We start from the raw sequence: 23,583 nt of genomic DNA, 5'->3' as shown, positions 1-23,583 counted from the left end.
TGAACATTCGGCTTTTTCTCAATTTTCCTCGCTGCTAAGGAAATTTCAAGCTCATTTTTTTTTTACAAACATCCGGAAATTTTCATTATACTTTTATTGAACCAATCACCTTATAAATCACAAGCTAGGTCTTCGCTAATGTTCAGTACTAACTCGATTATACTTTCCTTATCCCTAACACCTTGGCAATCTCAATCTCGGTGTTCTTCGTGAACGCTCGGCTAAGTCTTCGTGAATGTTCGGTATTTTCTCGATTTTACTTATCTTGGAGTAAACTAGCTCGGTTTTCTTCATGAGCACTCGGCATTTCCTCGGGTATTTTCGGATTGTACTCGACTTCCCTCGTCAACCTGATCTTAATTACACCCATGAATTTCATGATTTCAGTTTCGTTTAACCACTTGGTTTCGCCGAAACTTGTCACGTCAATTCCACAAATCGGTTTGTGCAACGATAATTTTGAAATACACGTGTAGACTTGCTAAATTTATCTTAAGATGTTACAAACCTAGCTTGTGGAGCCCTATAATAATTACTAAAAAAATTAAACTCAGGTAACCGACAAAATCTCTCAACTGATTTCTAAGAAAATTTATTGCAGTTAGAAAGGAGAATTACCCACGTGATCATTCAGGAGTTTCAGAGTGAGTTGACCATATTTGGAGTTCCCCGTAATCACGTGACCTTTAATGCCAAAAGGCCCACGCTGGTGATCAGGGCCCAGGTGTTGAAAGGGCAGATAACACTATCCAATGGATAGATCGCTATCCAGCTGATAAGTGTTAAAAAAAACGTACTGCGCATCCACCAGATAGAAATTTATCCAATAGATAGCGTTATCCATCTCTCGAACAACAGGGGCCGGATCGATAGCAAATGAGGACAAATGTTATTGCAGATGGTAACGCATTTTACTAAAGTGTTTTTGACTTCATTGATGCGAACTGAAAATTACCACCTGCAGTGTGGGAGAGTGGTACGTAAAACAGACCAAATAATAAATATATTGTGGCATTGGTGAAATTCTGTGGTCTTTGTTTGCAGTTTCCTCTGAAATCTTTGTGATATGTTTTTGATTAGTTCTGTCAGGAGCCCATCACTTGGGCTCCTGGTTCTGTGCAATACAGAAAGATTGAAAACATACTTAATCTCTGGTGAAATAGTTTACAATTTACTTAACATGTCAAATACAGCTATCGAAATAACAATCCAACTTAACAATCACGATTCGAGCAATAAAAAAACAACGCGTTTCGTCGCTCTCAGTATGCCTTTGCAACTCTTTTCGATGCAGTTCACTGCGTAATTTTGTTGTATGTAGTTTAGAATAGCCTTCAAACTCTCCTTAACAAGTTTTTATCGAACGAAACTTTGTAATGAGAGCACATTGTTGAAACTTCATTTACATTGATTTTGAACCTAGTTCCCTAAAAATATATTTTGAAGGAAATGTTCACTGTTTACATGCACAAACTAACCCAGTAACAACGGAAGTTGGTGCTGTTCCCCGTGCAACTTCATATGACACATATTTGTAGTTATACGTTTATAACCTGCTGTTTTATTTGGGGATGAAACTATTGAAAACATGAAGACATTAAAAATTTAGGTCGAGCGATGCAAATTTGAAACGTTAACGATGCGGTATTTAATTTCAATTATATGAAGGCTAACAAGGACATGTGTCGGTTGATTCAGTCCTGTATTTCTTAATTTATTTTGTAGCTGTGGTGAAACATTTAAAGAGGTTCAGTTATCGGTGTTATCAACAACAATGGCTAGATGGGCAAAAATTAAGTTTGGTTTTGGTTCCTTGTTGGTCCTCTCTGCTGTTTCATTGGGTTTATTTTTTGCTTTTCTTGATATGTCAGTGCACCAACACATTGTTCTGAGCCAGGATCTACTTGGTGCTTCGAAGAGGTTATTTTCATTGACAGAGCCAATGACCACGATACCGTGGGCTCCTGTTGAGCCGACGGACAAGGCTCTGGAGAGGAAGCAAAGGATTGTGTTAATTGTTGCTCATGGCCGATCTGGTTCTACGTTTCTGGCCAGCATTTTTAACCAACATCCACGAGTATTTTACGTGTTTGAGCCACTTCATGGAATTCAGAGAACAAAACCTGAGGATTATGATAAAATTGCAATGAATCTTCTTCATCACATTTTCAAGTGTGACTTTAGTGCGGGGAATTCAACGCGGGATATCGGCAGTTTTTTTCGGTTCTATAGTCGAGCCCTGAGCTCTCCGCCATTCTGTAACTTTAGACAGGGAGATCCTAGATGGCGAAGAAAAGACTGTTTAACTGTAACACAAGAAAATCTTGAACATTCGTGTAAAAAACAACATGATACAATTGTTTATAAGCTTCTCTTGGAAAGGATTCCTGGCCAATCAATCGAAAAGCTCTTTGAAACTTGCGAATTGGCGGGAATAGAGTGCAAAATCATATATTTATTACGTGATATAAGACCAGTGGTAATGTCTTCTCAGAGGGTAGCCTTTTTCAAAGAAGTGAACAGAAGGGAAAAGTCATCGATGAGACAATTTGTTCATTCTCGTTGTCAGATGACGGAGGCAAATCTTCGTTTGGTAAGAAATCTTCCAGTATCGCTTCGCAGTCGTGTAAGACTGGTGCGATATGAAGACTTGGCGGTGGCACCCTTAACCGTTTTGCAGTCTTTGTTCGAGTATGCTGGACTTGAAGTGTTAGGAAATATCAAACAATGGATTGTAAACATAACACAGCCCAGCGCTAAGGATTTAAGGGCGGAGAAGCGAAATCCTGTATCTGTTATCAGAAATTCTTTGGAGATTCTGAACAAGTGGCGACGTTTAATAGATTCCTGTTCAGTGAACGTGATTGAGAGATATTGCCGTGATGTGATGAAATCAATGGGCTACATTGCAACAGAAGGCTCGGTAGAAATGCTTAAAAATCTTACAATACCACTTTTTGCTGAGAATTACCCAGCGGCTAAATATTAGATCGAGGAATGAAAGTCCAACATAATACTTTGTTGATCCGTCGAGATTTAGTTCTGCGTGTTTGATTCTGTGTTCATCCGGGCAATACAATAATCAATATATAATCAATATAACAATCTTCCCTTTCGTGCCAGATTTTTCAACAATTATTATCAGCATTACTTGGTGAATAATGAATATTTTCCTCATGCCTGATGTTTTTTACAGCACCCGTTTGATACTCTAAATCAATTTAAGTGTTTTTGTGTTGTATCATAGAGCTAAGAGCATGCGTTGTCGTTGTCTCCGTGAACGGTCGTTAGCGGAATATCGCGGTATGCAGAAATCTCATCCGGTGTAGTTCCAGCTTCACAGAATTTTGAAAATCTGTTTCTCTGATCCAGTCACAATTAAATACTTTGAAGACACCAACTGGATAATGCTTGAAATATCCTGATTCTTATTGGTGATTAAGGAGTTTTGTGATCTCGGCTTAGCCTGAAGATTTCGTAAAGTTTAATCGTATTACAAACGAGAACAATTTAATTCAACAGGTACCAGCAGTCTTTTACTAGTCTGAACATCCAATCTTCGCCCCATAAAACTAAATCCATTATTCATATCCCGGCGTACGGATATACAAACAAAACGCGCTACATAGTGAAGTTTTTGTGGCGTTTTTCAGCCTGTAATTCTACGGGCACATTTTTTTCTGCAGAATAACGGGAAAACGAATGATAAAGCAAATGTAAAGAGACGACAGAGCAGTGAGCAGGAATATATATTGCAATTTGTCAGCTTTCTTAATTTCTGCTTTCTAATTTCTCGTAACGTGACAACATGGAATCAATGTATTCGTAGCAATGGATTTTCACCTAAACTCTGAATCATTTCGAACACGTCTTACAGAAATTTTATCGTATGGAAGGTCAGTACGTCTTCAGGGACTGTTTGCTTCAAATCTGGGGATAAGCAGTCAGCACTTTTGGTGTAAAATCTCTGTTACCGAGGGGTGCGTAAAGACAGACGCGTTTGAAAATGAACGCTCTGTTGTTCCAGTTTATACAACCAAACAGGACGCCAAGCGACAAGACACTCTTAGGTGACATGGAAGAGGAAGATCCAGGTATGAAAATGTGTTATTTATCGCAAGTTTCCAAAGGTCTCTCAAGGCTTTGAACGTGTGAAAATTTTCACGAGAGAACTGGAACCGACTGACGAACAGAAACTCACGATGTAGGGACGGGAAGCGTTCAAAATTCCCCACCCCTAACATTTCTATCTTCGAAATATTTCCTTCAAGAGAATTTTGTAATGGTACATACGATTGCCGAGAGACTTATAGTCCCAGAAGAATTTGGAAGTGTTCTTATTGCCGCGAACGTTTCAGTCCAAAATAAGACGTCGTCTGGTACTTTTTTTCAAAGACAAAAAGAATTACTTTATGTTCTAAAGAATTCGTTATTGATGTTTACGAGGCATAATAACTTTTGTCTGTTGATAAACTTTCGCTTCATCATTAATGGTATCATGTGCCGTAGACTAAACTGGAAACTCATCTGAATTCATAATTACTTGACAAATAATCTCTGCAAACTGCCAAATACGGCTCAGAACAAAACGAGGAATAGCAGAAAGTGAGCGCATTTGTTAAGAAATTTCTTTTGGGTTTGCAAAGGTTTTTTGAAGGAGTAAAATTGCTTAAAATTTGATTTCATTTTCACCGTTTACTTCAATTTTCTCCTGTTAAAAAAAAAACAATTAAGGAAAAGGAAATATGAAAAGCTTTTCTTCTTGGTTTTGTTGGTTCGGTCAGCCGGCTTTCACTTCGCATTCTCATTGTTAGTTATCTTCATGCTCAGTTAATCTCTGTGCCATTTTAATGCTAATTATGAGCTTTAAGCAAGCATTGTGACTTGAATACAAATAAATTCCTTCTAACCAGACCTTTTTAACTTCAAATGATCTGCCCCTCGCCCACGCTTAAGAATATATTATGCTAAGCTGGTCGACATTTCTAGAATGATTTGGTGTAAACAGAGTGCCACGGCAAACGTGAATATTTCCTTTTAACTTGGCGTCTTTTTGAAGTCGGGTTTTCAAAATTTAATCGATATTTTTTTGGAAATTACGCATCTTAAAAAAATAATAAACGTTGAACATCTCCCATCAAAAGCTGCTATAGAATATGGAGTCGCTGGATTGAATAAATCGATCGTTGAAAGCAAAAAATCTGTCGGGCTGTCGGCTGTCAGCGAACTTGGTTCCACTGAGAGAGTTAAAAACAAATCTTACGCTACAAATTCTACGCGATATTTTGTTTTCAGACGATTCTTATTTTGAAATTTTGAATCAGACAACCGGAGGGATTTTAATAATACATTGAAATTACATTTTTAGTACAAAGAAGTGTTTTATGTTCGTCAGTGACATCGAGTTGTTAATCATACCCTTGAAAGTAATTTACTCCGGCCTGTTCATTTAAATTTTCTTCAGAAAACGATTTTATTTAGGTTCGCGACTCTTCAAAATAAGATTTCATTTTCAAGCTTCACATGTCACAAAATAATATTTTCATTTCTGTCGCAAAGGAGTATTTTGAAAGCACTTCAGAATTACAATAAATATTTCGCTTGAGTTTGCGATATCATTTTTTTTTTCAAAATGGTGATTTGTTCAAAAACAGCAATAATTTTTCGCTAAATGCTGGTATCTCCTAATCGTAAACCAGACTCATCTACCGATCTAAGCAGTTGCATAATTCCATATTTCCATTTCAAAGGTTTTTTTTTTGTTTAATTTCTGTGATAACCGAATGCATAGCTCGTTGTTATCGGTGGCAAGCGTTGTCGGCTCCTGACAGATGTTCACGAAGAGAAAAAGGGCCAAAAACACAAATAGGTAAAACCAAATAAACGTAATGAAAACACAGGGAAAATTACTCACGTTCTGACCAATAGAAATTTCTCAAAAATCAAAAAAATTTGCGAACCCGCTGGAACCGATAATGTATTCTGTAAGAATCTTGTTAACCGCGTGCTGTGATTGGTCCAGAATTTTTTTATTGAATATTCATATTATGCTGTTCTCCGGAAGGGCAAGATGGCTCCCTCGAAAGGTGAAATTCGCGAAGAACAAGTGTTTTATGGCACTTTCAGGGATTTTTCTGCAACGAAAAAGACAGGCTAACGTTGAGGTTTATTTTCGTTGTTTTCAGATGCGGAGGTGCGAAAGAAATTGTTGGAAAACCTCAAAAAAGAGGTAAAGCGAATTGCAGTTGTCGCTTGTGAAATTTAAACGTCGAGCGATCAATCACTTGATTTTTTTATTCCACAGCTCTATTTCGCTTCGCTCAAAGATACACAACTTGATTTTACTCCATTTTGCAGTCATGCACTAGGAAAAGTTGTATGTTCATGTTTCCTTGGCAATGTTAGGTTAAAAAGATAGAAATGCTCGTCTTTTTAAAAATGTTGACCTGTTTTGTCGATTCCCAGGTCAAACAACTTATGGAAGAAGCTGTCACAAGGAAGTTTATTCATGCAGACAGCTCTAGTATAACCTCCCTTTGTGGTAAGAAATATTGCATTTGTTTCCGACACTATTTTGCCGGCTGAAGAAAAATATTTAAGGTAGTAAAAACTCTGGTAGTGTTTCTGTATAGTGTTAGTTTTGATTGGGTATAACTTGCAAACATTTCCTTCGCGGTCGATCTGTGAAGTGTTGTATACTTGCTAAAACGGGAATTTATAACGCGGAAGCAACTCTAGCTTCAGCGGACAATCCCGCCCTTTAGTTGAAGTAAGCTTCACAGAGTCACATAATTTTATTTCTTGATTCAGGGATCAGACATGGTTTTCACCTGTATGCGAACACTCGTACGGAAGTAGCAAGTCGACCAAATACGCGCTTTTGCAGGCAACAAACACAAAAATTCAAAACAAATAAACTCTGCTTGCGGCTTTGAAGGGGGTTTCAAACAACGCAGCCCACATCAAAAATAAAGAGTAATTCAAGCCTTATTTAAACTGAATTGACAGGCTGCGCTCGAAGGTTTTTAATCAGAACCTCTCATTGCTCATTAAAATCCAAGATTTGCATTTCAGCTGTGAACTTGTGCGAAATGCGATTAAAATACTTTATCGACTGTCGAAAAAAAAAAATACAGGAGGATTTTTAACTATTAATGTAACGTGATGTTTTTTGGTTTAACTTTTTAAATTACAAAACACTTTGTATCCAGATAAATAAATTGCTATTTCCTAATAAAATTAGCAGTGTCTCGCGACCGACAATATCGGAAAATTTTATATTAATATGCAGAATTTAAACATGTTGCACCCCGTTGCCATTTCGTAATACTAGTTTCATTACAGGAGAATTTTTTAAAGTACCTTACTTTAAACTTTCCTTTCGGTGGGTATGGTTTGAAAAATGATGTAAACCTATCAAAACCTTTATAAAATTCGTGAAATGGAATTTTATATCAAGTCACTGTTTACACAGGGCACGATCTTAATTTTATCGTTGTTCACTTAGGCACGCAAGGTATAATTCTTGTATTTTTTGCAAGAGTTGTCTTGTTTCAACTAATGGTATACTGTTCACGTCTCTTCATTTCCTCGATTTTTATAATTATATGTATCTTAAATTTTATCCTCTAGACATATTTGTGCCTACTAGACTGGAACCAACATCCAATCTTCTTAACATCAAAAATGTACTGTTATAGTTTTGTTGTTTCAATTTGCAGAGAGGTGGTTCATGTAAATTTTTTGAGTTTGAGTGTGACATTTTTTTAATATTTTGATAGCCAAGGAAAGTTATAAATTATCAAAGATAGGCAAAGATTTCACTGAAAATTCAAACAGCCAAGAATACTAATCCTTTTAAAAATGAAATTGGCAACAGTAGAAAAAATGCAAGTTGGTGGAAGTGTTACTCAGCACGGTGAATAATTAAAATTCTCTTTTGTCGAGGGACAACATGTTCACTGTTTCACTTGCATTGAGGTAATGGCCCTCTTTAGAAATATCACTTTGATGCATGGGTCAGAAAGGGGGAGGGGAGGGGAGGGGAGGGGAGGGGGTGTACTTTACTAAGTCTACTATGGCTTTGTGTCATGCAAAAGGATTCATTGAAACCTTGTAATTTTCTATGCTTGCAGCTATTGAATCAATTTAAAATTCACTGTACTCGGTATACTGGATATCTCAAAGTGTTATGTGTTATTGCTTTGTCTGTGGCAAAATGATCCACTATGTCATTACCACTTTTTTCACTTGATCATGAATAGTCATAGATTCTTGGGGAAATAGACCTTCTCCTAGAGATGAATTTTAATCCTTTAACTCCTCAAAGTGATCAACACCTAACTTCTCCCTATAATATCCATGTATTATCCAGCAAACATGTAATGAGAATACTTAAACTTATCAGGTAGAAGTTATCTTTATCTAACACAAAGTTCTTACCAGTAATTTATAAGGTAATATGTAGCAGCTAGAGGAGAGAATTAAAAATCAGATCTTGATAGTTAGAGTGTTAAGAAATAATTGATTGACCAAGAACTGAGCATGTTTCCCCAGAGCTTTATTGTGGTTTGAATATATTTCCTTACCATTTTTTTAAGGATTTGTTTTCAGTTTAGTTTTCTGTGACATTTTTGTAGGTGCTGTAGAGGCAGGCATTGCACATGGCTTGAAGAAAAGAGCCGCTGGTCTTCTTCCTGCCCAGGACACCCAAGCTGTTTTGGAAAAGCTTGCTCGTTTATCAGAACCTGCTGCTGAACTGGTCAAGAAACTCTCTGGGGAAGAGGAGAAAAGCAAGGATGGAACTAAGAACACATCAGCAGGTATATTTCAAGGAATAATAGTTGATATGTTGGGAGACCTCTAACCATCTCATCTCCAGAAGTGATTAACATGTAACTTCTCTCTTTAATGTCTGTAAATTATTGAGCAAGCAGCTAATGAGAAAACTTATATTGATCAGGTAGAAGTTGGTATCTTGATTTCATGCCAAATTCTCACAACTAATTTATAGGGAAATGTGTGCAGCAGCCAGGAGGAAAAATTAACAATCAAATCCTAGGAGTTAAAGGGTTGTACAAACTTAAAGACCAAAGGGTCAGACCATGCAAGTCAAGACTAGTTTGAGTTAAATCTGATAGGTTGAAAGTGTGGTCTGACTTCTCTTGACTAACCACACAACTTAATATGCAGCGCAAAAAAGAAAGCTTGTACAATATTCTGTAAATATAACAGAACATAAATAAAGTAAATGTCTAATTTTACAGCTTCATTTGTAGATAAGTAATTACAAAACAAATGAACATAGCCATAGTCAGCAACACAACACTTTTTGTTTGTAGAATCATTGGAACAAGGTTTCATGGAATTTTTTTTTTATACATGAAAAATTTAATTCTTGCCATGTTTTGAAGGCTCAATTATTTTCTGCCCAAGGTTAAAGATTCACAGGAAAATCTCTTTAAAGAAAGTTACTTTAAAAAGTGGTTGTTTAAAATGTAATGTCAGCAAAACACTTTCCTCAACTCATACCTTCAAGGTCTTGAGAGCTCACTAAAGCATCTTTCTATTAGGTACAAAGGGCATACTAAAGGTATTTTTTAGATATATTTGAACACCCTTTTTGAGTATTTTGACATTTAAATCGGGGCTTAAAATATTAATTTTAGTATCTGAACGTAATGTCTGCAAGATGGAATCACCCATTGCTTTTGATACTCATTTAAAAATTTTTCCAACTGACAGAATTTTTTATCTCATCAGGTTCTGCAGAAAGCCCATTACTCAAGTTGAAATTAAACTTCTCTGCATTGAATGGAAGCAACAAGAAGATAAATGGATATAACATCAGTGGCCATTGTGGCAAATTTTTGTGGATTAGAATAGCTCTTTTAGAAAAGTTGCTGGGAAAAATTGTGGAGGATCTTCAAAATAATGCAAGGTAAAGGGAGTGGAGTATCTTGAAATAACACTACATACAAGTTTGAGAACTTCTTGACAACTATCAAGTTGATAATCTAGCAGATTAAACCTTTAATTCCCAAGTCCTGATTGTTACTTCTCCCCTCAAGCTGCCATACATTACCATATAAATTAGTTACAAGAATTTGGTTTCAGATCAAGATAACAACTTCCACTTGATAAGTTTGAGCATTCTCATTACCATTATGCTGGTTGATGTATGGATAGTATAGGGAAGGGAGAAGTTACTTTTTAATCACTTCTGGGATGAAAAGGGTTAAGTTATTTACCTTGTCAGTCTCCTCTGTGGTAGTTATTCAGGGTTATATAGTAACTTAAAATTGTAAATATTTTTAAATATTTTATTTGGATTAAAAAAATAATGACAAGAACAAAACAAAGACACCTAAGAACATGGTGAAAAAAATTCCCAATTATCGTGACAGAATTAAAACTAAGAAACAAGTTTCACATGTGATGAGTTTCTTTTCAAAACTAAGTGTGAGAGGCACATTTATTTTTGATTTTCATAGTTTTCAAAACTGAAATCATTACTACTATTTTCATGGTTTTGACAATAACCTGCCAATTGTTTTATTCTTTTGATCACCACTGATTTTTTTATCTGTGGATGTCTTTTTTCTTAAGGGGTGGCAAAAAGGGATGACTTTCTCGACCTCATTAAAGGCTAATTTAGGATCCTGCATGGCCAGTGATTTAATATTACTTACTGTCAGTGGAAATGTAAGATAGACATAACATTTTTTTTGAAATTAAAAGCCAATGTTTGAAATTCACCCAGCTTAAGAAAAACTCTGGGTGAATTGCCACACAAATCCTTATAATGAGCCCTTTGACTTGAATGTTTTTCCCTAATGACATGTCCAGTACTTACCAAGAATGAAAAATTATTGGGTGGGAATACTTTTCCAGTGTCTAATGAAATTAAGGTAGATGTATTTGAATCAATAATTTGGCCTCCCCAAAATTCTCAAAATCAGCCAAGATGGAATTTGAAACTAACCACAACCTGAAATGATACATGTAGCATATGTTGCAAACTTTGCACAATTAATGATTTTGCATGTTATGTAAAGAATTGTTATTCTTTGCTTTTCTGTATGACAGTAATATCACAGGTCTGTTTTGAAAGGTCACAACAGTTCAATTAAGAGGCATTTATATGAGTGTGGGCAATTCAAAAGCTTTTGAGAAAAAAAGCCATCAATGCATTAATTGCTTTTTAATGTATTATTTACTGCATATGTTTGTGTTCTTCATGTACACTGTATGTAGAGGGCATGATAATTGCTATTATAATTGCCACAAAGCACAAGTGGTGGTAGATACTGACACTGAAGTGAACTTATGAAAGGTAATTTGTATGTTTTGCAGTCAATTTTATGAGCCTGAAGCCCTACTTAGTGATCCAGCTGATGGAAGAATATTTATTGAACTTTTAGGTAAGCGAATTACAATGAGCTTGCAAGGATTTACTTCCTTACTTCCTTAGATTAATGTTTTGTTAATTTTTGCTGACTGACTGACTGATTGAAGTTTTTTCTTAAAATTTATGTGACGTACTTACTTCTAAAACATTGTAAGTTACTTAATATCATAGGCGAATGGATGGAAAGTTCAGCTAAGCATTTCATTGTTTTACATGTACTTTGACCTTCTGTCTGAGTGATTGGATTTTGTTATATAAATGTTTCTTGCTGTCTTTTAGAACAGATGTTTAAAAAATACATTTGATACTTTATTATTTCCACTGAAAGATCCTATTCATTTAATTTTAGACATAAATTCAGTTTATTATTTTTTGCAAATATTGTAATTTTGTAGGCACATCGCTAATTAGTTGCCTAAGTTTCTTCCTTATTTGCATACCAAAAACATGCAGTTATTGATGCAGAAAACTCATTTAGCAATCTTGATCCTTCATAAATTTATCTACTTGTTTCTGGAGTTTTTTTCAGTGGTTATTGTTATTATTAGAATTTATTACATGGGGAGACATAGGAACCAGCCAAATTGCTTCTTTTCATTAAACAGAGATAATTTAAGTTCCATATTTATGTGGGGGCATCAGAATCAGTCATTGCACACACTTGCAACTTACATTGATTACCTTATGGTTCTTTGCCATCATCATTTTAAGAAGGAGAACTTTGCTGTTGATCCCCATTTGTCAGTTGCCACAAAATTAGTAACTGTTTTCATCAAAGTGATTGTATAGTGGTCTGGTTGACCTTTACACCTTAACATCACTGTTCATATTCTCCATACTGTTCTCTTTATATTTCTTTAAGTGTTGACAGAAAGGAGAATTTGTTTCACAATCAAACAGATTTACAGTTGAATCTAAATAACTTGAGCTGGCCAAGGAATTGTGAAAAATCCAAGTTATTTGGTGTGAAGTCAAATTACTGAAGGATGAGATGAAAACCTGAAATAAGTGATAATTTAAAACAGGTTTTAGGAAAAAATTTCAGTATTTCCCTGGCAAGTTTGCTTCTTCAGAAGAGTTCAAACATTGTTAGGCTCATTATAAAGGAAAATTTAAAACCATAAAAAAAACATTTTGCTTTCAAAAAGAAACATCTGAGGAAAAAAATTTTTCTCTTGCATTGTAATAAAAAGTGTTCAGGTTGAGGGTACTTGAACAGTTAATGTAATAAGTAAAACCAGTGGAAATCAAATTTCTTCAACTTCATCAGAAAATCAAATTTATGTACTAAAGTTGAAAATTTACAGATAGTCACCTGCAACTTGAATTATTTGTATGTTTGTTAGTTTAACATATTTTTCATTTCCATTTTTAGCAGTTTTGTCTGGGATTATTGTTATTTTGGCAACTCATGTTTAAAATGCAGTGTTAAAAAGAAAAAAAAGTGAGCTTAGTATTTACATTTTAAAGGAATCAATCAATTTGTGTTCCAAAATACATGAAATAGTTTAAATTCATGTTGACCTGTGACTTTTGAGTACCATAATCAATATCTTGATTGCCTTCAGTGAAACTTTGAGAGGACTTTTGAGAGTGTGTATCTTTAAATTTGTATCGTTAGATAAAAGACAAAGATAAAACAACATCTTTTATTCAAGACATGAATGATAATAAGCTGTTGCCAAGCATATAGAAATATCTATAGAAGATGTGTCATATGTATGTGAGCGGTATGTCATTGAAATATTAATTTGTTTTGTTTTGATTGTGTATTTCCGGATTAAATTGCTCATGCATATTCAAGGTTTAAATTTTCAACAAATTTTATTTGTACAACATTTGCTCTAAACAAAGCTTTTCACATAATTATGTGGTTAAGCTCATCAAATTGTACTGTAACAAAATTTTATTATGTGCTTCCAACAAACAGATGATCTGCAAACCAGCCACTTTATGAACATAGTTACTGTAGTTATTGTTGAAAATGTTTTTTAGAATGTATGATATATACGTAGTTATTTGATAAAAGGTGGCTGTTTTTTCTTTTTGTACCTTGAACTTCAAAGAGGGAATTAATCTTAAAGCCACAGAGACCTGCTGCTTATCACATTACATGGTGGTTGACTACAAGCTTTGGGAATGTAATTTAATTATTTTAATAATTATTTTTATCATTCATATGTATGTGCACCAATTCTATGTAGAGTAGATCTTTAGGCCAAATTTCACAGACTGAGATATTTCTCCATTTATAATGCCGCATACATCTGCTTCCTATTATTAATATTAATCTTCTTTGCTTAACCAAAAAGCATGTTTTACATTGTATTTTTCCTGTTAAATTTACACACAGATGGTCCAAGTGCTTTAGACTTTTCAAAGATGAAAACACCAGACAGTTATTGGACTGATCCAACAGCGGATGAGCTTGTTCAAAGGCACAGAATACACAGTGGGTTATGTCAGCAGTCACCTACAACACCAACATCCCAGCGACCACAGCTGGGTGTAACAAAGGCCTCTTATGATGAAAACTTAGCAGTGGCCCCATTATTAGCAAGAGAACACATAGAGTCTCTTCACCAGAACTCGCATGCTGCCCTCTTGTATGGGAAAAACAATGTCTACCTTGAACCAGTGAGTAGATATGATATCAAGTTGTAATGAAATAAATTTCATTTGACCTGAAGCTTGGATCATGACTTCTTTGAGATATGTGTGCGATATCCTTAAACTTAAGCATTTTTGGTAGATTTTAACCTATGGCTTCGTAATTTTTTTTTTGAGATGTTATGTTGGTTAGGAGTTCTTCATTATGCATTCATTCATTTGGCCATTGATCTTGATAATGGAGAATGATTTAACTGGTTTATGTGACTTGATTGATGTGTTAATACAAGTTGTACACTGTGTACAATCTGTATACATGAATAGTGTGCATGTTATGGTTTATTACTCTGGATGGAGGGACTGAAATAAATTATCTTTTTTGATGGTCTAAGATACTTCTACTGCTGATAAATTGTTTGTTTGGAATTTAGTTTAAAAGAAAAATTGCATTGCTAGCTGGACAGTTTTAATTGTGTGGGAAATTATTACAGTCTTACCTCTTTATTGGTAAAGTTGATTTCTGATTGTCTTTCATCAGGAAAAAGTACAACTTCATGCACATAGAGTTAATTAACTGATAATTAAAAGTATTCATGGCTATGAATTATTTCCAGTCTTTTGACCAAAAAATACTAAATTACCTAGCATTTGTGTAACTGTTTTTTTTTTTCACAGCATGAAGAACACCCAATTGCTGGATACCTGTCACTACATAAAAGCAATGAGAGTTTGCTGCTGAAATGGACACCTAATAAGTTGATGAGTGGTTCCTGTGAGCGAGAGAAGAGTCAGTTTTGGGATTATGCACTGACCGTGAACTTGAATGATGTGGTGTATATTCACTGTCACCAGCATGGTAAGGCTGTACAGGACATACACTTTGTTTAGCTTACAACAATTTTACTTCATCCTTTAAACCTTAAGCATCAAATTTCTCTTTACAGTAGTACTTCTGAATCATTCATTAAGATCATGGGAATAAAGGAGATTATCAACAACTTAAGAAGCTTTGATTGTTAAAGGAATTCTCCTTGTTATAATACTAAAGGAAATATACCAAGAAGAGATTGGAGAATGTAGATACTGATGATAGGGTGTAAATGGTTAACATACAAATATGTAAGATTCAGTATCCAGTGATTAGTTTGAAGCTAAGTTCTGTTATTGTTAAGTATTTGACATTTTGTAGAGAGTGCATTGGATTGATTTTCACAAACCAAACCAAGTATTACTTCATAATCGCAATGGCCAATTAGAACAAAGGAAAGAAATGTTTCTCAAGGAATTGATGAGAGCTTTAAGTATAAATTAACAAATTGCTAGAGGTACAGGAAAATGCAAGTTACCAAGTTTTAGTTTTGTAGGTGATTGGTTGAGAGGTTACTACAAGTCTTTCAGACCAATCACAGAGCGGATTAAAGGAAAACCAAGGCAATCCTTTCTTACTTTCTGATACTCAAATAAAATTGATTGCATTTCAGGTGGCTACGGAGTGGTTATTCTCATAGGACAAGATGGAGTCCAGCGTCCACCAATCCGTTTTCCCACAACTGGGTCTCTGTTGTCATTCTTAAACTGTCTTGAGAATGGTCTCCACCCTCATGGTGAACTCGACCCTCCATTGTTTAACCCACGCTCCAAGGGCCTTGCCCTTCCCAGCCTGAAGAAACCACTTTCAGGATCTAACTTGCCACTGATGTCTTTCTCCAAAGGAGAAAATACAAATCAAGATTATGTCTTTAGACTTGTTTCTGGAACAAAACCTGATGTTGTTGGTGAGTACTTAATGATTTGACAATTTCAGACGTGTTTGAAAAGGGTTCTTCTCGGGAATAAGTAATTGTATTGTGTTTCAGCCTTTGTTTGTGTGTGTGTGTGTGTGTGTGTGTGTGTGTGTGTGGGGGGGGGGGGGTACCTGGGTCACTTTTTGCTGGGTTTGTGCAGCTGGTCTCTCAGAACCCCTACTTCACTATAATATATTCTTGACCAATTATACACTCCATGTTAGTCACTTTTGGTAATACAGTAGCAACTTTTAACTGTGAATCTTCCCATTTTTAAATCCCTAGTTACCAGAATCTTTCATTCCCTAAGATCCCAAAATGAGTGACCCCATTCCAATAACTCCATTGACAATGCAACCCCATCATAGTCGATCCAGTTTTAAAAATGCGACGTCCTCTAGCGGCACATCCCCATTAGTCTATTACTAGGAAGTACTCCCCTCCCCACCCCTCAACTCTTCCCCCCCCCAGGTGTTTCAGTTCATGATTACTTGTACTTGAAAACTAAAGAGACGCATACATTATATGGTAATCGTAAAATCTGGGAGACACTTCAGAATTCAAATAAGGCATTGCATTTTGCCGCTTTAGTTGGATTTTTGTTTTCCGTCAAGTCCCCCGCCCCCTGCTCCAATAAAGCCTCCTTGCTAATGAAACCACATTAGGAAGCCATGGTGCTGTCACAAGATAGAGAGGTTTTATGTTCATTCATAAGTTAGTCCTGAAGTAATGACAATAAAGAAATGTTAAATGTACTTTGTTGTCTTAATATTTTTGTTGTTCATACTCGGTGCTATAATTTCAGTGTCCGAGGAAATGGATAGATGGTCCTCCCAAAGATCTTCCAAGAGGCAAGGAGGGTTACCATGGAGACGTCAGGACCTAAGTTCAAGATTACAGTCCAGCTTTAGACGAAACCAGAAACAATCCTCGCCTCACACAAGGTTAGTGCTGAAGAACTTTTTTTAAACAACAATTCGCAAATCAATAACGACAAATAAAGCCTACATTTAGTTTTTTGAGGAGGAAGACGCTTCCTGCCCTTTGAGCTGGTGCTGTTTTCCGTAACATTAAGCGACTTGGCGTATTGACATCCCCTCCCGTCCCGTCCCCTCCCGTCCCCTCCCGTCCCCTCCCGTCCCCCTCAGACATATGACAATCCATGGCAAGTAGTTCTTGGCATTTCATCAGGTTTCCCCGACAGCTCACCGGCAGTCATTTATACTCTTGGTTGAAGAGAAGCTCTATCAGAAAGGAAATGTCTTCCTCAACAACACAGGACAATTACTTAGGCAGCGCTTGAATCCTGAACCTCTCAAAAGTTAAGAGTTCTGAGTTCAGCGCCAACGCGTCTCTCACCCTGTAATCACAATGACGACGATGACGGTCATGATGACGATGACGATGTCGGTGACGACTTCGATGACGATGACGATGACTATGACGGTAATGATGACGTTATGATGACGCAGACGGTAAAAATAATCATGGTGATGATGATGACCTTGACGATGACATGATGTTGATAACGATGTTAATGTTGATGATAATAATAATGATGATGACGATGATGATGATAGTAATAATAATTTTCCTGTGTGCGGTTTTGTTTACTAGGGAATGTCTCAGCACTGCATGCGAAACTATGAGACGACAAATCACTTTACGAGCTTTCAATGGATGTAAGTTAACCTTGATTATGTAGATTCCAAGTGATATTAAAACTCCTGAAGTGTTTTATGTGCTTAATAAGTGTTCATGCTTTTTCATCAGGGTTTTCGTACGTGCGCCACCTCAAAACAGTTAGAACGCATTTGTTATGGCTAGTTAATCACAGCAACACCAATTCCGAAGAGAACGGAGTCGATTACGCCCAGGGACTTACTGAACAAACATGGAGAAGCATGTGCAGTAATGGAAAGGTAAAATCTTTTTCGTTAGAACTGAGCAGGCTCTGGTACGAGTGGAGGAGCGGCGAGAGAAGTCGGCTTCGTTTGGAAGACGGCGACGGGAGCGATTTCCGCGCCAGGCCCTTCGCCGGCTCCTTACGCCAGCTACCTCGTCTCTCGGGGCTTCGCCGGTCATGCCACAGCGCTTTAGGCAGATGTTACCAGGAAGTTTAGTCGTTTGCATGAAGCGAGATAGCCTGTAAACGAGTTTTAATAAGCGCTGCGAAGCCCATTAGCTGCCGCTGATTGTTTCTCGTGGCTTACTGGCTCAAGGTGAGATAAACACACCAGTGGCTGGATGATGAGAATAATGAATAGTCATTAGTCTATGTTTCTATCTTTCCCTCTTCTTTTCCAAGAAATTCAGGTTTCTTGTTAAGTGATTAGCTACACAGTGTTACACATTTTTGGTTTAAACTTTTATCCTATGCTTATTTAGACATGCTTTGGTCACTGGGTTCCTTGAAGGAACCTTTGTTATCTCATAAGCGCGTTGTATGACGTGTCAAAACGACGGTTGCGAAAGAGACATAGCATGAACGAGTAGCTGTGTAAGAAAAAAAAATACCTAGCTTGTCTGGATACATTGTGAGCTTCACATGTAGTTACCTAGGGACCACTTCTCGAGCCGGAGCCGTAGTTGCAAAAGTGATTGCAATTTTTCTTATCAACTGATCATCTTCCAGGTTAATGACGAGGATAAAGTCAAGAAGTATGTCTACTTCGGCGGAGTAGAACACTCCATCAGAAAAGAGGTAAGATCATCAACATGGTAAATTTAATCACTGCTAACCAGCGAGCATGAGAATGTTTTTGCCTTAGAAGGTATTTTATGTTACATCTTTCCTTAAGGTGTGGCCTTATTTACTGGGACACTACAAATTTGGAAGCACACCTAAAGATCGTCAGGCAACTGACAAGGCTGCTAACGAAGAATTTCGTTCCATCATGGAGGAATGGAAAGAAGTAGAGAGTGTGATTCGACAGCACGAGAAAGAACAAGAAATGGATGGTATCTCTATGGACAGCACAGGCAGTAGAGATGAAGTCTTTGAACAGTTGGAAATGATCAGTAGCGGCTTAGAAAAATCAGAGAATTTCAATCGTCAGAGGGTCAGTATCGAGGAACCCGAGATTGAAGGACTTGATGAGGCTGCAAAAGCCAGGTTAATGAATGGACAGCTTATTATTCCAGCGAAAAATGGCGATGATGCCGAAAGTGGGTGTTGTAGCGACTGTGGGGAAGACAATGGCAAGTTCATGTCAATGTCAAGAACATGCCAGCGATGTAGCAAGAGATTTCATTCTGCTGTGGAAATGAACAGTCACGGGACAGGTCACGTTCCAAATGGCCATGATTCCACGTACAGTGACACCAACGCGCGGGAGGAGTCACAGCAGACCAGTCACGACACGGACACGGAGGTCCCAGTCCTTTGTAAACAATGTAGCCAGGGAAGCATTGGGTCTAGAGCATCGTGTCCATACTCGGTGAGTAGCTATCTTTTTCAAGATACTTGAGATCAGAGGTAGGTGTCCGTAGTCAGATCGAGGTGTCTATGCAGCTTGTTTTGGCGCTTGCCTACATAATTTAGACTTGATGACACTGTCTGCTTCTCGTTTTCACCAAGGAATATCACTGAATATGAAGGCGAATTTTTAGGAAACGTTACAAACTTGAAGTGAAGGTACCGTGCATAAAAGAATTCCTCCCTTCAACTGCTTCATGCTGTGAAAACTGGGAGGCACTGAGTTATGTTTGGCCTTTTTTTTAGCCTTTTTGTGATTTTTAGCAGAACTTACCAAGGTCCAGATTCAATGCTATTTTAACTTTTCCTTCGATCGACTTTTGAAGACTCACTGTACCCCCCTTATATACTATAAGAACAAGAACACCTGTTAAGAAACGCACGTGTGCAATACTATAATCATTTAAACAACTTTGTGAGAAACGATATCTTTGCTTATAGTTGTTATTACTGATCTTCAATGATTTGCCCGATTATTCTCCCAGACTGATCTCCTTGATGACTTTGGTTTAAATCTTCATCGAATCGAGAAAGATGTCCTGAGATGTGATAGAAATTATCCATACTTTACTCACGAAAACCTCGATAAACTAAGAAACGTCATTAGCAGGTGAGGCTTGGTTACAAAATCGACACTTTTCTTGAATGGGTTACCGTAGAGTGTCCGAGCGGATCAATGTTAGTATCTGAGCAACTCCACACCTACTCCTCCCCTAACCCCGCAACAGTCAACTGATAACAACCTAGGGTTAATGCCGGGTTAGGGAAGGGGTAGGTGCGTGGTTGCTCATTCACTGACATTGATCCGTCCGCGGACCTAGCGACTGACGCTTGGAGTGCCTGAGTAAAAGTCATCTTCCGAGTCAAGTGAAGGATGTATCATGACTCGTGTTGGTGATTTTCGCGTTTGATTCTGTAATGTTTTTACTTGCAGTTACGTGTGGAAGACCTTGGATGTTGGTTACGTTCAAGGGATGTGTGATCTCGTTGCCCCTTTGCTTGTCGTCTTTGACGATGGTAAGTTGCTGCACTCATGCAGAACGACCAAAAAAGAATGGAGGGTTGTAAACACTTCTCATGTCATCCTTGTTTATTGGTGAGTTATCTTTTGTCGTTTCCGCGACTGTAAAGGTGTTTCTCTTCTTTTCTCAGAGGCGATAACCTACAGCTGTTTCGTGGATCTCATGCAGAGAATGAACAGTAACTTCCCACACGGCGGAGCTATGGACACGCATTTTGCAAACATGAGATCTTTGATCCAAGTACGTACCTAAATAATTCATTCGATCCAAGTGATAAAAGAGCGATGAAAACTCCTGCATTTTAGCGATTATGCATTGGAGTAGCTTACGTTAGTAATATTATATCAACGCTTTTTTACCATGTACGTGGAGTTATTAAGTTTTTGACTCACTGTTTGCAGATTCTCGACCCTGAAATGTTCGAACATCTTCAGCAAAATGGCGACCTCACGCATTTCTACTTCTGCTACAGATGGTTCCTTCTTGACTTCAAACGAGGTTTGTGGCCACACACCCTGACATAGCTCAATAGACATACAGACGGAGTTATGTGCGTAGATACAAACAGATAGACAGATCGACATGCATGCAGGCGGGGAGACACCGATAGACTGACCGACTTACAGTAGTACGCAAGAAGATAGATGGAAAGACAGATAGACAGGCGCAAACAAATAGACGTCAAGTGAATCATAACAGTTTAGTTATGATGGTTTGCTTTCGTGTTCATATTTTTACAGAACTTCTCTATGAAGACGTGTTTGTAGTGTGGGAAATCATCTGGGCAGCTAGACACCTTGCCTCAGAACACTTTGTTCTTTTTATCGCCCTTGCACTGCTTCAATTTTACAGGTAAAGGAAAAAACTGATTTTTGACTGTTTCCTTTGGTACGGACGTTTTTACGGAAGTTTCAACAGGCAAGCGAATCCACGAGGAGATGTTACTAAAGATGAGTTGGCTAACTCTCGTTTAAAAAAATACAAGAGTAACTTTCATTTAATGGTAGACATCAATATCAAACATATCTCACTGTCTCAGTATGAAAAGAACTGTTTTAATGTGATGAGAAACTCTGAATCTTACCTTCTTGTCTTACAGGGATATCATTTTGGACAACAAAATGGACTTCACAGACATCATTAAGTTCTTCAATGGTATTGTAATCTATTTCCATAAGTGATAAGACTGCCCCTATCCCTTATTGCCTGATCTCCCCCCCCCCCCGCCTTAACCCCCTCTTGAGTTATTGCCCAATCTACGTCTCACCCCCTCCCCCCTCCCCCCTCCCCCCGATCCTCCCTTTATAATAGTGGGGACTTTGTAAGAGTCCCCACTCAAAAGTCTCAATCTTCATCGCAATAATGAAATCACTTAAACAAAACGATCACAACAAGATGGGAAGAGAAACTATCTTGTATAAAACTATAAAAGCCTCCCTTGGTGTCAACCCCCATTTTAAAAAGTCTACCAAATTGTAAAGGCCAAGGGTTATATCCGGGATTTACAATGTATGATTGATAACTATTTGCCGTCTCTTTAGAAATGGCTGAGCGTCATAACGCGAAGGCGGCACTGAAGGTCGCGCGGGGTCTGGTTGCAAAAGTCCAAGACCTTATCAAGAACCAGTAAAACAGGATAAACGCTGGTAACGCAAACGACATAACCGAGAATGAATGGACTTAGGAAATATGTTCTTTATTATTTAACAAGCTCAGAGCTTTAAGGTATTGTGAGGTGGAAGTACAACAGACGACGCTTAAAAAAAGCAATGGCTGTAGATGACCAACTACAAAGTGTTAAGTTTTGTAAATAGATTGTTATCCGTCGCCGTTGTAGACATCTTTTGGGCAATTTTAAGTTATTAATAATGAATGGATATATTTCATTGTAACAGACCAGCTACATGTGCTGGTGTAACACTCAAGAAGCGGGTCATAAATTATGTAATTGTAGTTGTGTATAAAATTAATGTTCCGATCCAGCTCTGAAATGTTTGGGTGGTGGTAGGAGCGGGGGAGAGGGGGGAAGGAAGGGGTCCTCTTCCCTAACTTAGTGGAAACAGTTAAATAGTTATTTAAAATCGTTATTTAAAGCAAGTAAACGGCAACGTATTGCATATGATCTTTCATTGTTGATGACTTTCGGTGACAATTGTTAACTAATTTGTCTAGTTCTGTTTACAAGCTACACCTAGAGTGCCATGTGGAAAACAGATTAGCATTTCTTAATTTTATTGTAATGTTTTTAAAATGTTGTTATCGAGAGCCACAAAAGTTCAAATATGCTTGATGTTAGTCATTAATTTGCCATCGAATTCAGTAATCATACTATATAAATTGAATATATTTTGGTACCCGCTCGTCGAGTTGTAGGCACCCGTTAATGAGGTGCAGGGACATGGTACAGGTTCGTGTTCCCTAAAATTGCTTCAATTAGTTTTTTGTGTTGATACCAAAACATTTGGTTTATCAAAAATTGGAAAGTTGAGGTCTGTAAACCGAAGAATGTCTGGTTGATAATTTACTTAGCCCATGCTAAACTCATAATTATTGATTCATTATAAATTTAAGTATTTATTAGCTCACAGCTACTATACGTTGGGACGAATCAGAGCTGCTAGTAAAGTATTTATAACAAACAAAGTAAAACAGTAGACAAAAATACCAAATCAATCGGTTCCTTTCATTTGATTTTTTTACGGTATTCATAAGCCTGCGTGACCTCGCGATTAACTTTTTTGTGAGGTTTCCGCGCTATAAAAGTGGTTCTGACGCATGCTATCCTTTACAGAAGTGGCATTTATTTTTGTAGCTTTTTGAATTTCTATGTTAGGTATATTGTTTCCTTATCGAACAGGCAGCTCTACTATTATACTCTGATATGTTTACTTGTTACTGAGTAATAAGTCAGTTTGGGGAAATTTTCAATTGACTGTCAACAGCCATCTGCGCCGTAATTGGTCGAGAACATATGTGCCATCCTCCGAACCAATCAGACGAAAAGTATAAGTCAATCGTGTCTCGTCTCTCGTCAACAGTGTTTTCCCGCCCTTTTGGTAGTTTACCTGTTATTAATTTGAGTTTTAATTGGCTAATGATGGTGTTTATCCTTGTTATGATTGGCCGTTGTGATTGCTTCGGTTTTGGTTTGTCGTAAGTCAATTGAAAACTGCTCTGGTCAAGTGACTTCGTTTTCAGGGTGCTGTGGAACAGAAAGAGGGCGAAGTGTATTGTACAAACAAATATGCGACAATACAAGTAAAATGAAAATATAAATGA

At 37.2% G+C, this 23,583-nt stretch overlaps 2 protein-coding genes across 4 annotated transcripts in view; both read left to right on the top strand.

Annotated features, from left to right (window-relative positions):
• Positions 1 to 3,773, top strand: part of LOC113669494 (carbohydrate sulfotransferase 4) — a 4,710-nt gene extending 937 nt beyond the window's left edge. The window contains exon 2 of one of the 2 annotated variants that reach the window (XM_027185531.2): positions 1,726 to 3,773. In XM_027185531.2, the coding sequence (XP_027041332.2) occupies positions 1,775 to 2,989 (1,215 nt within the window). In that variant the 5' untranslated portion in view covers positions 1,726 to 1,774 and the 3' untranslated portion in view covers positions 2,990 to 3,773. The remainder of the gene's footprint in view (positions 1 to 1,725) is intronic. The other variant, XM_089190454.1, reaches the window with a different exon arrangement.
• Positions 3,598 to 23,583, top strand: LOC113669492 (small G protein signaling modulator 1). Of its 2 annotated transcripts, none has more exons than XM_089190437.1 (21): positions 3,598 to 4,094; positions 6,186 to 6,229; positions 6,466 to 6,541; positions 8,640 to 8,822; positions 9,763 to 9,940; positions 11,356 to 11,423; positions 13,764 to 14,047; positions 14,696 to 14,876; positions 15,502 to 15,795; positions 16,610 to 16,748; positions 17,422 to 17,486; positions 17,578 to 17,726; positions 18,440 to 18,508; positions 18,606 to 19,244; positions 19,768 to 19,892; positions 20,217 to 20,299; positions 20,435 to 20,544; positions 20,706 to 20,802; positions 21,045 to 21,156; positions 21,404 to 21,459; positions 21,846 to 23,583. In XM_089190437.1, exons 1-21 carry the CDS (start codon positions 4,007 to 4,009, stop codon positions 21,932 to 21,934), a joined length of 3,129 nt encoding a protein of 1,042 aa, XP_089046563.1. In that variant the 5' UTR covers positions 3,598 to 4,006; the 3' UTR covers positions 21,935 to 23,583. The 2 variants fall into 2 exon arrangements, with proteins under 2 accessions (XP_089046563.1, XP_089046564.1); XM_089190438.1 differs by lacking the exon at positions 3,598 to 4,094 and adding an exon at positions 6,038 to 6,086.

This window comes from Pocillopora damicornis, chromosome 12, assembly GCF_964200805.1.
Source record: "Pocillopora damicornis chromosome 12, jaPocDami1.2, whole genome shotgun sequence".
In the NCBI taxonomy this organism is placed as follows: domain Eukaryota; kingdom Metazoa; phylum Cnidaria; class Anthozoa; order Scleractinia; family Pocilloporidae; genus Pocillopora; species Pocillopora damicornis.
The sequence above is the reverse complement of the archived record's forward strand: the minus strand, read 5'-3'. Positions and strand labels throughout refer to the sequence as shown.